At 43.6% G+C, this 14,243-nt stretch overlaps 2 protein-coding genes across 4 annotated transcripts in view; one reads left to right on the top strand and one right to left on the bottom strand.

The window, feature by feature from the left end:
• CPSF2 (cleavage and polyadenylation specific factor 2) overlaps nt 1-2,768 on the bottom strand; it is a 35,279-nt gene extending 32,511 nt beyond the window's left edge. The window contains exons 1-2 of one of the 3 annotated variants that reach the window (XM_005695330.2): nt 2,609-2,768; nt 1,699-1,818 (exon numbers count right to left, since the gene is read on the bottom strand). The gene's annotated coding sequence lies outside the window, so the exon portion shown is untranslated. Of the gene's footprint in view, nt 1-1,144; nt 1,195-1,698; nt 1,819-2,608 lie in introns of those variants that run through there. The other 2 variants (XM_005695329.3, XM_018066392.1) reach the window with 2 other exon arrangements.
• Nucleotides 3,004-13,951, top strand: NDUFB1 (NADH:ubiquinone oxidoreductase subunit B1). Its single transcript, XM_018066582.1, has 3 exons — nt 3,004-3,097; nt 12,807-12,951; nt 13,835-13,951. The coding sequence occupies exons 2-3, from the start codon at nt 12,812-12,814 to the stop codon at nt 13,869-13,871; spliced, it is 177 nt and encodes a 58-aa protein (XP_017922071.1). The 5' UTR covers nt 3,004-3,097; nt 12,807-12,811; the 3' UTR covers nt 13,872-13,951.

Below are 14,243 nucleotides of genomic sequence, written 5' to 3'. Positions count from 1 at the left end.
GTTGGGAAGATTCCCTGGAGAAGGAAATGGCAACCCACTTCAGTACTCTTGCCTTGAAAATCCCATGGACAGAGGAGCTTGGTGCAGGCTACTGTCCATGGGGTCGCAAAGAGTCGGACACAACTGAGTGACTTCACTTTCACTTTTCTTTAGCCCCCTGTACCTTATAACTCTATGACACAGAATCCACTGGTTGTTATTTAAGTAACCAAGACTTGAAACTCTACATGTTCGACTGCTTCCTTTACTCCTTGGACTATTAGACTGTTAGCAACTCCCGATTATTTCCCCCTTAGAATGCTTTGGTACATTTATTCTTCTCTTTCCATTCATATTGCAAGCACCCTTACACACGGTCTCACTACCTTAGAGTTTCTCTTGGCCTGCAGCCTTTCCTTCCTTTACCTCAACATAAACCTAACTGCTGATTAATCTTCCAAAACATGCCTGAAATATGATCCCTTGCTGAAAAATCTCCGAAGGCTTCTGTTTAAAAAAACAAAACCTGAATGCCTTAACAGGCAACGGAGGGCGCCAGCAAGCTGCCCTGAGATCACCACTATCACCATCTTAAGGCCCAGCTCAAATCTAACATCATCACTAATCCCTGTATCATTAGTCTAGACTAGAACAGCTCTGTCCAACAAAAATATCATGCAAGCCACAAGCGTAATTAAAATTTTTTCACAGTCACACTGAAGTTTGTGAAGTTAATTTTATTTAACCCAATATTTCCAAAATATTATTTCAACATGCAGTCATTAAGACATTAATGAATTTTGGTACTAATTCATTGTATTTTATGATTACAACACCTCTCAATTCAAACCAACCACAATTTCAAGTGCACAACAGTTACAGGTAGCTAGTGGCTACTGTAATAGCCCAAGTCTAGACTCTAAAATCAATGCTTTGGACTGTGCTTTGCCACTCCTAAAGTGCAAGCTCGCATCATACTATTTTTACATTCACGTCTTAGACTTGATTTTAATGGTATCACCAACCACTTAATCTCCCAGACTAAAAATTAAGTCACCCTCTGATCACCAAATTGGCTCCCATCAGTTAAACCCTATTTGACATTTCAGAAGTCTCTCGGACATCCTTTATTCTCCTGCCTCAGAGGAGGCACCCATTACCTTACCTGAATGACTGCAATTTCCTCTCATCTAGTTTTTCTGTTCCAAGTTGATTCTCCACAAAGCAATCACAGACCATCCTAAAAAACAAATATCTTCACGCCTCTTTCTTGTGATCTGCAGCTAACTACTAGGTCTGAACACCTTCCTTGGAAAGCAAGGTCCTTCCCAAGTTTACCTTACTCTCCCTCTTGCTTCACCACCCACCCTTGCACTGCATGCTCAAGGCTGCTTTCTCCTGCTCTCCCTAAGTAAGCCAAAACTTCTCCAGTCTCTGCATCTCTGTACTGTATCCAGGGACGACCTTTTCCTGATTTTAGTACTTTCCTTTTGACACTTAATGATCCAGTTCAACTGAAAGCTATTTTGGTGTCTCCAGGCGATGTTTTTCATTTTTAGTTAACACAAGTGGGCACAAAGAATGTATGTGCAAAGCGTGTATGTTGAATGGATGTTAAATGAATGGGGAAAGAGTAAAATGAATCTTTTTTTTGATCGCCAATGCCAAGCACAAGGCTCAAAGCAACACAAATGTGTACTGAACGGAATGAATCCTCACCATATAAATTCCTTCTAGGCGGGGATTGCTGACCATTTCACCTCAATTATCTGTCACAGCCACTCGTTCTCAATAAGGGCTGCATATGCTGATGACAACAAAGGGGAACCATGCAAAAATCTAAGGGAAAACGAAAGAGTCTGGGTTAGCTCTGGAGCTCGAGTGAGAAAAGTCTCCTCTTGGTCAGTTCCGGAGAGCATTAGTTTCATAAAAGGCTCCAAGAGGCTCTAAAATTTAAAAAAAAAAAAAAAAATCAGAGCACGGGCAATTGATAACGCACGTTCGCCAGGTCACAGGAAGCCAGACCTGCCGGAGTTAAAATTATTCTGACCTCCTGTTTACCGTTGAGCATGTAAATGGAGTGATGACGCTGGGAGCGCGCAAAGGCGATGCAGGGATCGGGGGAGGGTCGGGGAGTGGGGTTGCGGACAGTTTTCAAAAGCATGGTAACGTCTTCAAGGTCTATGGAGTCGATTAACTAAAAAGAACGCCTATTTTGTGCCCAGTAGCCTCGTCGTCTCTCAGTGCGAGACGACGGGAAGACCTAGAGGAAGGGGGCTGAGAACAAGTTAGCCAAAAAGTTAAGGAACCGAAGCTGGCGTCGGATTAACTCCTCCAGCATCGAGAGACTGAAAGGGAGGCGGAAAACGGCAGAAAGGAGGGAAGGAGAGCTTGGGAGTGAATCGTAGGAACTGCCACGAAAGACTGGGAGCTTTGGATCCATGGAGAAGTCACTGTCTTTCCCTCCCTGAGTACTTCCACCAGGAACGACCCGGACGGTCGCACCCGAAGCCCTGGGGGGCACGTCCCCGCGCGGAGACCCGGGCGGAGTCGGAGCCGGGCTCTCCCCGAGGGCCGAGACCCCCATCCCCCATCCAAAGGCGCACAGCTTCCTTCCGCCCCCACTTGCCTCATCAGTCCTCCCCTAACGTGGTCCACTGCCCTTCCCAACCCCCTAATCGAATCCACGTTCAAGAGCGAGAAAAGCTGACGTTGGTTCAGCAGCGCCGGTGACGATCAGCCAGGAGAAGCCCCGCAATGGCCGCCGCCATTTTGAAACTGATGGCGACCCCGCGAAGGCGGGGAGACACGGGGTGATACCATCTTTGGGGGTCGGCGGGGGGAGACAAAACTGGAGGAAGCGGGTGGCGCTTCACCGAGTCTCATCACCTGGGGCCGAAGTTTCACTTCTCAAGGATTTATAACGTGTTGAAGCTAAAATAAATATGAGAAGAGTCGAGAAGTCAAAGGAAGAGGAAATATGATTTCCCGGAGCCACCCCTCTCACGGACCGGACGCGGCTAATGGTGGGTCCCGAGGCCGCCGCTTCCGCCGGCGCGAGTGCCTGCGCTCGCCGCTGTCCTTGGTCGCGGGGTCGTTGTTGGCTCAGAGGCCGCAGGTGGGTCTCGGGTCCAGGGCAGTCGAAGCGGGGACTCTCGCCGTTGTGCAGGCGGGGAGGGTGCACCTCTAGGAAAGCGCTCGGCGGCGGCGTGTGCACCGGGGTTGGGCTGGTCTGGGCCTCCTCGGGGCTGGGACAGCTTCCTGAGACTTCTGGGCGAAGGAGACCGAGAAAGGAAAGGAGCGGACTTTAAGGTGGGAGGCTGCGCTCATGCTTCCCGCCTGGCGCTTTTGGGAAAGCGTATTCTGAGGTTGTCCTAACTGGAAAACATCTTTAGATGTTATGGGACCGGAGGGGAAACCGGCCGGGATCAAAGCTCCCAGACAGGGATCACAGCTCCCGGGCTATACAGCCTGGAAGGGGCAGCTTCTCCGCCAGCATTTCCGATTCGTCCAAGTTTCAGAGTTCTGTCTTCCTCGTTATTCAGGATTGGAAACTAACCTTACTGTCTTTTAAGTCTCAAACCCTCCTGAGCCGCCAAGCCCCCAAATACACACTTTTTTAAAATGTAGTTTTTAAGAAAGTAATACTTGTTCTTGATTTTTAGAGTGTACATGTTATTCAGTCGAGGTTCCGGACCTCAAAGAGTTCAGTTTCTCCTTGCATCCAGAACTGATTTTTTTATAGGTTAAGTCGACACTTTGGATCAATACACATAAATTGCTGTAAGGACTAATGTCTAACCATCCGTGTTTTTCCGGTGTGGATTTAGGAGGACTCAAAAAAATAATACCATATACAGTTTTCTTTATAGATGTTAAGCGGGAAAAATTGTGTTGAAGAAAAGGTAATAAGGCAAATATTTTATCGTGCTTCACAGATAATGCACTTTTTACAAACTGAAGGTGTGTGGCAACCTTTTATATGCACTGGGAAACCAAAAAATTCTCATGACTTACTTTATCTCTATATTCGCTTTATTGCAGTGGTTTGGAATGAAACTTGTAATATCTCAAGTTATGCTTTCAGTAGGAAAAATAAGATAAGCCAAGAGTAAGATTAATGTACATATTGACCTTTATACTTAATGCAAAAGACAGAAAAGCATGAATAAGCAGCATGGACCAAGGAACCAGACTGCCTGGGTATTAATCCCAGTTCTGGCACTTACTGCTTCTGTGACCTTAGACAACTTGATTGTCCCTGGACTTCCTCATCTGAAAAAAGTATTCCTGCTTCACTGGGGACATGGCATTAGTTAATGCATATATAGTAACGTAAGGATTACATGAATTGGGGATTATGAAAAGCAGTTAAGAACCATGCCTGACAGAGAATGCTCTAAAAGTCAGCTTTTTCAAAAAGTAGGGAGAAATTTTTGGATAATTTTGGTATCAGAGGATACCAAAATAACCTGACTTCAGAAGACTAAAAACCATTTAGGTTTTTTTTTTTTTTCTTTCTTTCTTTCAGGAATACCATAGCTACTCTCAGTTCTGAAGTAGAAGCAAAATTTTTATTGAGTCTTCATATAAAGAAGACACTAGTAATATGTACAGTGCCCTTGAGGGCACCCGTGTGGATGTCACTCTTTATCCATACCTAGATTTGTCTCATTTGGAAAAGGCAGTGGCAATGGACCCACTCCAGTACTCTTGCCTAAAAAATCCCATGGACGGAGGCACCTGGTAGGCTGCAGTCCATGGGGTCACTAACAATCGGACATGACTGAGCGACTTCACTGTAACGCATTGGAGAGGGAAATGGCAACCCACTCCAGTGTTCTTGCCTGGAGAATCCCAGGAACGGGGGAGCCTGGTGGGCTGCTGTCTATGGGGTCACACAGAATCGGACACAACTGAAACAACTTAGCAGCAGCAGCAGACTTGTCTCATTAGAGACTGTCCCAGATGCTTCCTGCCCTCCGTCCATCAAATAGAGCCATCTTACGGTCTTGGGCCTGTGACCATGAACCTGTCTACACTCCTCCTCCTATCCCTTCTCAAGGGGATCATTCTAGCTCACTGTCTTTAAAATATTGTTTATTTTTTAACGGAAGGATAATTGCTTTACAGAATGATGTTGGTTTCTACCAGACATCTAGCTCACTTTTTATGTTCATCAGTCTTTGTCTTTCCAGGTCATCCACTTGCAGTGACATATGCAGGACAATTTACGTTCCATTTCACTGGTCCCAAAGCCCATTACGTAGTAGGAGATTCTGCAGCTGTAATATGAAATGCCTCTGGGGGAAGGATTTGCCATTCTTCTCTCAGGGATGGAAATAGCTTCCATCATAGTGAAAGTGAAAGTTTCTCAGTCATGTCCAACTCTTCAACCCCATGGATTTTACAGTCCATGGAATTCTCCAGAATACTGGAGTGGGTAGCCTTTCCCTTCTCCAGGGGATCTTTCCAACCCAGGAATGGAACCAGGGTCTCCTACATTGCAGGTGGATTCTTTACCAACTGAGCAATCAGGGAAATCCATCATGGTGATTGACTCCGACTCTGGGTTCTAAGTGTAAAGAATCCTTTTATCTGTCATTCCTACTGCCTTATCTGCAGAGTCTCTTTGAGAATCTGTATTAAGCAAGAGCTCGTGGGGCATGGTTATCTTTTCTTGTCAGAGTAAGTTCAGTTCAGTCCCTCAGTCGTGTCCCACTCTTTGCGACCCCATGAATCGTAGCACGCCAGGCCTCCCTGTCCATCACCAACTCCCAGAGTTCACTCAGACTCACGTCCATCGAGTCCGTGATGCCATCCAGCCATCTCATCCTCGGTTGTCCCCTTCTCCTCCTGCCCCCAATCCCTCCCAGCATCAGAGTCTTTTCCAGTGAGTCAACTCTTCTCTTGAGGTGGCCAGAGTACTGGAGTTTCAGCCTCAGCATCATTCCTTCCAAAGAAATCCCAGGGTTGATCTCCTTCAGAATGGACTGGTTGGATCTCCTTGCAGTCCAAAGGACTCTCAAGAGTCTTTTCCAACACCACAGTTCAAAAGCATCAATTCTTCAGCGCTCAGCCTTCTTCACAGTCCAACTCTGACATCTATACATGACCACACGAAAAACCATGGCCTTGACTAGACAGAACTTTGTTGGCAAAGTAATGTCTCTGCTTTTGAATATACTATCTAGGTTGGTCATAACTTTTCTTCTAAGGAGTAAGCATCTTAATTTCATGGCTACAGTCACCATCTACAGTGATTTTGGAGCCCCCCAAAATAAAGTCTGACACTGTTTCTACTGTTTCCCCATCTATTTCCCATGAAGTGATGGGACCAGATGCCATGATCTTCGTTTTCTGGATGTTGAGCTTTAAGCCAACTTTTTCCCTCTCCTCTTTCACTTTCATCAAGAGGCTCTTTAGCTCCTCTTCACTTTCTGCCATAAGGGTGGTGTCATCTGCATATCTGAGTTTATTGATATTTCTCCCGGCAATCTTGATTCCAGCTTGTGCTTCTTCCAGTCCAGCGTTTCTCATGATGTACTCTGCATAGAAGTTAAATAAGCAGGGTGACAATATACAGCCTTGACGCACTCCTTTTCCTATTTGGAACCAGTCTGTTGTTCCATGTCCAGTTGTAACTGTTGCTTCCTGACCTGCGTACAGATTTCTCAAGAGGCAGGCCAGGTGGTCTGGTATTCCCATCTCTTTCAGAATTTTCCACAGTTTATTGTGATCCACACAGTCAAAGGCTTTGGCATAGTCAATAAAGCAGAAATAGATGTTTTTCTGGAACTCTCTTGCTTATTCCATGATCCAGCGGATGTTGGCAATTTGATCTCTGGTTCCTCTGCCTTTTCTAAAACCAGCTTGAACATCAGGGAGTTCACGATTCACGTATTGCTGAAGCCTGGCTTGGGGAATTTTGAGCATTACTTTACTAGCATGTGAGATGAGTGTAATTGTGTGGTAGTTTGAGCATTCTTTGGCATTGCCTTTCTTTGGAATTGGAATGAAAACTGACCTTTTCCAGTCCTGTGGCCACTGCTGAGTTTTCCAAATTTGCTGGCATATTGACTGTAGCACTTTCACAGCAGCATCTTTCAGGATTTAAAATAGCTCAACTGGAATTCCATCACCTCCACTAGCTTTGTTCGTAGTGATGCTTTCTAAGGCCCATCCGACTTCACATTCCAAGATGTCTGGCTCTAGATTAGTGATCACATCATCATGATTATCTGTGTTGTGAAGATCTTTTTTGTACAGTTCTTCCATGTATTCTTGCCATCTCTTCTTAATATCTTCTGCTTCTGTTAGGTCCATACCATTTCTGTCCTTTATCAAGCCCATCTTTGCATGAAATGTTCCCTTGGTATCTCTAATTTTCTTGAAGAGATCTCTAGTCTTCCCCATTCTGTTGTTTTCCTCTTATTTCTTTGCATTGATCGCTGAAGAAGGCTTTCTTGTCTCTTCCCGGAACTCTGCACTCAGATGCTTATATGTTTCCTTTTCTCCTTTGCTTTTCACCTCTTCTTTTCACAGCTATTTGTAAGGCCTTCCCAGACAGCCATTTTGCTTTTTTGCATTTCTTTTCCATGAGGATGGTCTTGATCCCTGTCTCCTGTACAGTGTCACGAACCTCATTCCATAGTTCATCAGGCACTCTATCTATCAGATCTAGGCCCTTAAATCTATTTCTCACTTCCACTGTATAATCATAAGTGATTTGATTTAGGTCTAGCGATTTTCCCTACTTTCTTCAATTTGAGCCTGAATTTGGTAATAAGGAGTTCATGATCTGAGCCACAGTCAGCCCCTGGTCTTGTTTTTGTTGACTGTATAGAGCTTCTCCATCTTTGGCTGCAAAGAATATAATCAATCTGATTTCAGTGTTGACCATCTGGTGATGTCCATGTGTAGTCTTCTCTTGTGTTGTTGGAAGAGGGTGTTTGCTATGACCAGGGCATTTTCTTGGCAAAACCATTAGTCTTTGCCCTGCTTCATTCCGCATTCTAAGGCCAAATTTGCCTGTTACTCCAGGTGTTTCTTGACTTCGTACTTTTGCATTCCAGTCCCCTATAATGAAAAGGACATCTTTTTTTGGGTGTTAGTTCTAAAAGGTCTTGTAGGTCTTCATAAAACCGTTCAACTTCAGCTTCTTCAGTGTTACTGGTTGGTATAGACTTGGATAACTGTGATATTGAATGGTTTGCCTTGGAGACAAACAGAGATCATTCTGTCGTTTTTGAGATTGCATCCAAGTACTGCATTTCGGACTCTTTTGTTGACCATGATGGCTACTCCATTTCTTCTGAGGGATTCCTGCCCTCAGTAGTAGATATAATGGTCATCTGAGTTAAATTCACCCATTCCAGTCCATTTTAGTTCGCTGATTCCTAGAATGTCGACGTTCACCCTTGCCATCTCTTGTTTGACCACTTCCAATTTGCCTTGATTCATGGACCTGACATTCCAGGTTCCTATGCAATATTGCTCTTTAAAGCATCGGATCTTGCTTCTATCCCCAGTCACATCCACAACTGGGTATTGTTTTTGCTTTGGCTCCATCCCTTTTTTCTTTCTGGAGTTATTTCTCCACTGATCTCCAGTAGCATATTGGGCACCTAATGACCTGGGGAGTTCCTCTTTTGGTATCCTATCATTTTGCCTTTTCATACTGTTCATGGGGTTCTCAACGCAAGAATACTGAAGTGGCTTGCCATTCCCTTCTCCAGTGGACCATGTTCTGTCAGACGGCAGACAGAAATGCCTTCTGGCCCTGTTGCTGCTACTACTGCTAAGTCGCTTCAGTTGTGTCCAACTCTGCGACCCCATAGACAGCAGCCCTCCAGGCTACCCCGTCCCTGGGATTCTCCAGACAAGAACACTGGAGTGGGTTGCCATTTCCTTCTCCAACGCATGAAAGTGAAAAGTCAAAGTGACGTTGCTCAGTCGTGTCCGACTCTTAGCAACCCCATGGACTGTGGCCCACCAGGCTCCTCCGTCCATGGGATTCTCCAGGCAAGAGTACTGGAGTGGGGTGCCATTGCTGGCCCTGTTAGAAGAGTGCAAACAGTAATGGCTTATTAGCCCACAGGTGGCCATGGGCTAAAGTCTTGGACCAAGAGTCAGCAATTAATATTTTTGTTGGTGCAGTGTTGTGGTGTTGTTCAGTCGCTAAGTTGTATCCAACTCTTTCCAACGCCCTGGGCTGCAGCACACGAGGGTTCCCTGTCCTTGGCTATCTCCTAGTTGTTGAGTCGTTCAGTCATGTCCAACTCTTTGTGACGCCATGGCCTGCAACCCACCAGGCTTCCCTGTCCTCACCAACTTCCAGAGCTTGCTCAAACCTACGTCCATTGAGTCGGTGATGCCATCCAACCATCTCATCCTCTGTCGTCCCCTTCTCCCACCTTCAATCTTTCCCAGCATCAGGGTCTTTTCCAATGAGCTGGTCTTCGCATCAGGTGGCCAAAGTATTGGAGTTTCAGCTTCAGCATCAGTCCTTCCAATTAGTATTCAGGATTGATTTCCTTTAGGATTGACTGGTTGGATTTCCTTGCAGTCCAAGGGACTCAAGAGTCTTCTCCAACACCACAGTTCAAAGGTATCAGTTCTTAGGTGCTCAGCCGCCTTTATGGTCCAGCTCTTACAGACATACATGACTGCTGGAAAACCATAGCTTTGACTAGATGGACCTTTGTCAGCAAAGTAATGTCTCTGCCTGTTAATATGCTGTCTAGGTTGGTCATAGCTTGTCTTCCAGGGAGTAAGCATCTTTTAATTTCATGGCTGCAGTCACCATCTGCAGTGACTGATTTTGGAGCCCAAGAAAATAAAGTCTGTCACTGTTTCCATTGTTTCCCCATCTATTTGCCATGAAGTGATGGGAACAGGTGCTGTGATCTAAGTTTTCTGAATGCTGAATTTTAAGCCAACTTTTTCACTCTGCTCTTTCACTTTCATTAAGAGACTCTTTAGCTCCTCTTCACTTTCCCTTCTCCAGGAGATCTTCCTAACCCAGGGATCGAACCCAGGTCTCTCACACTGTAGGCAGATTCTTTACTGTCTGAGCCACAAGGGAAGCCACTATCTCCTGGAGTTTGCTCAAATTCCTGTCTGTCCAGGCAGTGATGGTACGGTTATCTAACAGTCAGCTGTGCTGAGGGTTAAAATTGACACCTCTTAAGAAACTTACGACAGGTGGAAGAACAGATGACCCCTGGACTTCTCTGCTGCTAAGTCACTTCGGTCGTGTCCGACTCTGTGCAGCCCCATAGGTGGCAGCCCACCAGGCTCTGCCGTCCCTGGGATTCTCCAGGCAAGAACACTGGGGTGGGTTGCCATTTCCTTCTCCAATTCTCCACAATATAGGACTTCTCTAGAGACCTATATTGTCTAGTATTTGTAGGTTAGTGCTTTCCAGGTTACATAATTTGATTAAGGCACACATGGTTATTCCCATACTTGACTGGCTCAAGTTTATAAAAAACAAGTGGCTAACTTGATCAGAATCACAAAAAGTTCCTGAGTGTTTTATTAAATAGGTCTTAAAGATCTGAATACAAATAATGTTATTTAGGGGAGGTACAATGCTAAGAAAACCACCACCTACTAGGAACAAGGTAGTGTTGCTTAGATCTCTGATACTCAGACTGGAATCTGCTGTGTGTAATACTATACTCTATGAAAGCAGTGTATAATAGTTGTGTGACTTTTAACTTCATGTCTGTTTCCTAACTCAGTGCCTCTAGTGAGTAGACTTTGAGAAATAATTAGAATGTGTGTGAGAACCAGTTTCTTAGGAGAGGCAGGAATCCAGTCTACATAATCCTAGCACAGTTGAGTGCTAAGATAAGAAAGCACAGCTTCTTCCCAAACATAGCTAAGCCCTTTTATTAGCAGTAATGTATTCTCTTTCTGGGATGTTGCCATGTCTTCTCAGACATTATATAACATTTATTCATTATAGATTCATGTGCATACATATGTATTTCATCTTTAGATCCAAATTTTTACAGAAAATTGATGGTTCAGCTATGTTTCCGTTGAATTAGTGCAGATTCATTTTCCATGTGATGACTTCTAGTTCTTCTATAAAGGTGTCATCCTCTTCTGCCTTTTGGAAACTCTTGAAACACTATGTTTTAAATTGGGCCTTTGTTGTGCATGTGGGCTTTCTCTGGTTGTGGCGAGCAGAGGCTACTCCATTGCGGTATACAGGCTGCTCCTTGCGGTGGCTTCTCGTCGCAGAGCACAGGCCCTTGGCACACAGGCTTCAGTAGTTGCAACACATGGGCTCAGTAGTTACGGCGCACAGGCTTAGTCTCTCTGCAGCATGTGGGATTTTCCCAAACCGGAGATCGAACCCGTGTACCCTGCATTGGCAAGCAGATTCTTAACCACTAGACCATCAGGGAAGCCCTGGAAACTCTTAAAAACTTAATAAGTCTTAAGTACCACAAATGCCAATGTCAATTTGGGGATGGGTCTCTATGAGAGGCATTTCAGTATAATAGGAGGATCTAGGCCTTTGGGACAGAGAAGGAGATGGCACCCCACTCCAGTACTCTTGCCTGGAAAATCCCATGGATGGAGGAGCCTGGTGGGCTGCAGTCCATGGGACTGCTAAATGACTGAGCGGCTTCACTTTGACTTTTCACTTTCATGCATTGGAGAAGGAAATAGCAACCCACTCCAGTGTTCTTGCCTGGAGAATCCCAGGGACGGGGGAGCCTGGTGGGCTGCTGTCTATGGGGTCGCACAGAGTCAGACACGACTGAAGTGACTTGGCAGCAGCAGCAGCAGGCCTTTGGGATGAACCTGTGTTTGAATTCCAGCTTTATATGTAATACCTATTTGGGTTAAACTGTTTTGTTATCTGTAAAATAAGAGTAATAATTTTTCATGTTATATATTGGACTGTGTTATGGCTCTGATGCCTAGTAGTCATTCTACAAGAGTAAGGTCCCTTCTCTCCGCATCTTTTGTAGAGTTATTCGATATTTAGATCTACTGTGACATTATTCAGGATGGTTCTTAAAAAAATTTCTCATGTTTTCATTTCCTTTCTAAAATCAGTTTTAAAAAATAGTTTTCAATAATCATAGCTTTAAAGAATTCTGCTTCTGACAATATTATTGTTATATCAGTTTTAACATTGTGAGCTATGCTAAAATCTAAAAATTTTTACATGTGTAAAAGTTTTAAATCAGCAGCTGCTGCTGCTAAGTCGCTTCAGTTGTGTCCGACTCCGTGCGACCTCATAGACGGCAGCCCACCAGGCTCCCCCGTCCCTGGGATTCTCCAAGCAAGAATACTGGAGTGGGTTGCCATTTCCTTCTCCAAAGCATGAAAGTGAAGAGTCAAAGTGAAGTCGCTCAGTCGTGTCTGACTCTTAGCGACTGCATGAACTGAAGCCTACCAGGCTCCTCCATCCATGGGATTCCTCAGGCAAGAGTACTGGAGTGGGGTGCCACTGCCTTCTCTTCTTCTTCTTCTCTCTCTGGAATTCTCTAGAAGGGTGAAAATACTCAGCTTTTGCAGGTAGAATTTTTTAATAGTCTCTTCATTCCTGTGATATATCAGATCACTGGTGGAACTTGAAAATTAATAAACTGACTTTAGTGCAGGGTAATTTTCATACTCATTGTCACCTATGTAATCTTCATTAAGTAGATTTTTAAGTAATATACTACATTCTGAAGAGGCTTATTATGCTTTTAAGATCTATCTCCTATATTTAGAGCTATTTTCTTGTTTCAGGTGTGATTTGAAAGATATTTTAAAAGTGGCTATATTTCAGGGTTTTTTGTTTTTTATAGCATTCATGATGAACTTACTTCAGGTTGTGCGTGACCACTGGATACATGTACTTGTCCCTGTGGGATTTGTCTTTGGATATTATCTAGACAGGAAGAATGATGAAAAACTAGCTGCCTTCCGGAACAAGAGTCTGTTATATAAAAGGTTAGTTTTTGTATTTTTTTGAACCAACAGTCAGCTTTTGGAAGTATCTTCTTAATGTCATTTGTGCCAGAAATAAACAGAAGGGGTAATTCCTGCTCCTCCAAAGCCCTTACATAAAGCAGTATGATTACTTTTGCAGTGTAAACAAGTCTTTAGTTTCTGAACAGGCTGTTTCAGATCTTTGAAAGTCTTTTATTTCAAGGTACATTTGAATGTAGAAACAGTTTTATACCATCTCATCAAAGCCTATTCTGTATGCAGCTTTAACATATATTATCATATACTGTCTTACTTAGTCCATGATGTAGCTGAAATCAACAGCACTAATGGCTTGAGGCACTGGCCTAAGCAACACTCCTCAAGAGCTTTAGGCAGGATGGTTGGGTGATCAAATAGCAACTGGCAGCCGCCTTGTCCCACTGTGTCTCTGGAGATGGCTTATTTCGCAGCAGAGTTAGAGTTAGCAAGACAGGGTATGCGCCACTGGCTGTGATGCTGGGAAGAAGGAAGTTCACAGGACAAGAGAATCGAGCAGCAGCCACCGAGATGTACAGAGGAGATTCATAGTTAGGGATTTCGAGACAGATAAAATGAGCTACAAAGGGTCTAAAACATTAAATGAAGTCACTGAGAGGATAATTGCTTTCCTATAGACTAATGAGAAATTACAGTTGTTTAATCTGGAAAAATGAAATTGAAGGTGGTAAAAGGTTTAAAATCACAAGAGAATAGAATGAATATTCTCAATCTAATAATTTTTGAATGGGTCGGTTTAATACAATATAAAACACCAAATTCATATTCTCATGACTTTCCCTTTTATTCCTTTCATAAAAGTTTTCTTTACACTTTTGCTTCTCCTTTTTTTTGTCTTTCTATGCAGGGAATTGAAACCTAATGAAGAAGTCACCTGGAAGTAATGGCTACAGCTAAATTACAGAATGTTCACGTTTTTTAAATTATAAGAGAAATAAAAACACTCATTATTTAATATGAAGAATTTCAAGTGTGATCCTTTTGGGGCTGAAATAATCTCTCCCATTTTGATAACAGACATAGTGATTAAAAAATAGTCACCGAATCATAGCCCAACTTATTCAGAAATTTTTTTCAAACCTTGTGCTTCAAAGGATCTCTAAAAAGAATATGGTAGGATTTTATTTGCTAAAAATCAATAACCAAAAATTTTAGTGACCTTGGGGTTAGCAAAGATTCTTAAATATAACGTATAAAGCATGTGCCAGTTTTTAAAACCAAGACATACTTTATCAAAATTTAAAACTTGCTCTTTA

The sequence above is a fragment of the Capra hircus genome, chromosome 21, assembly GCF_001704415.2.
Source record: "Capra hircus breed San Clemente chromosome 21, ASM170441v1, whole genome shotgun sequence".
Lineage (NCBI taxonomy): Eukaryota > Metazoa > Chordata > Mammalia > Artiodactyla > Bovidae > Capra > Capra hircus.
Note: the sequence above shows the minus strand (reverse complement) of the source record. Positions and strands in the feature narration are given on the sequence as shown.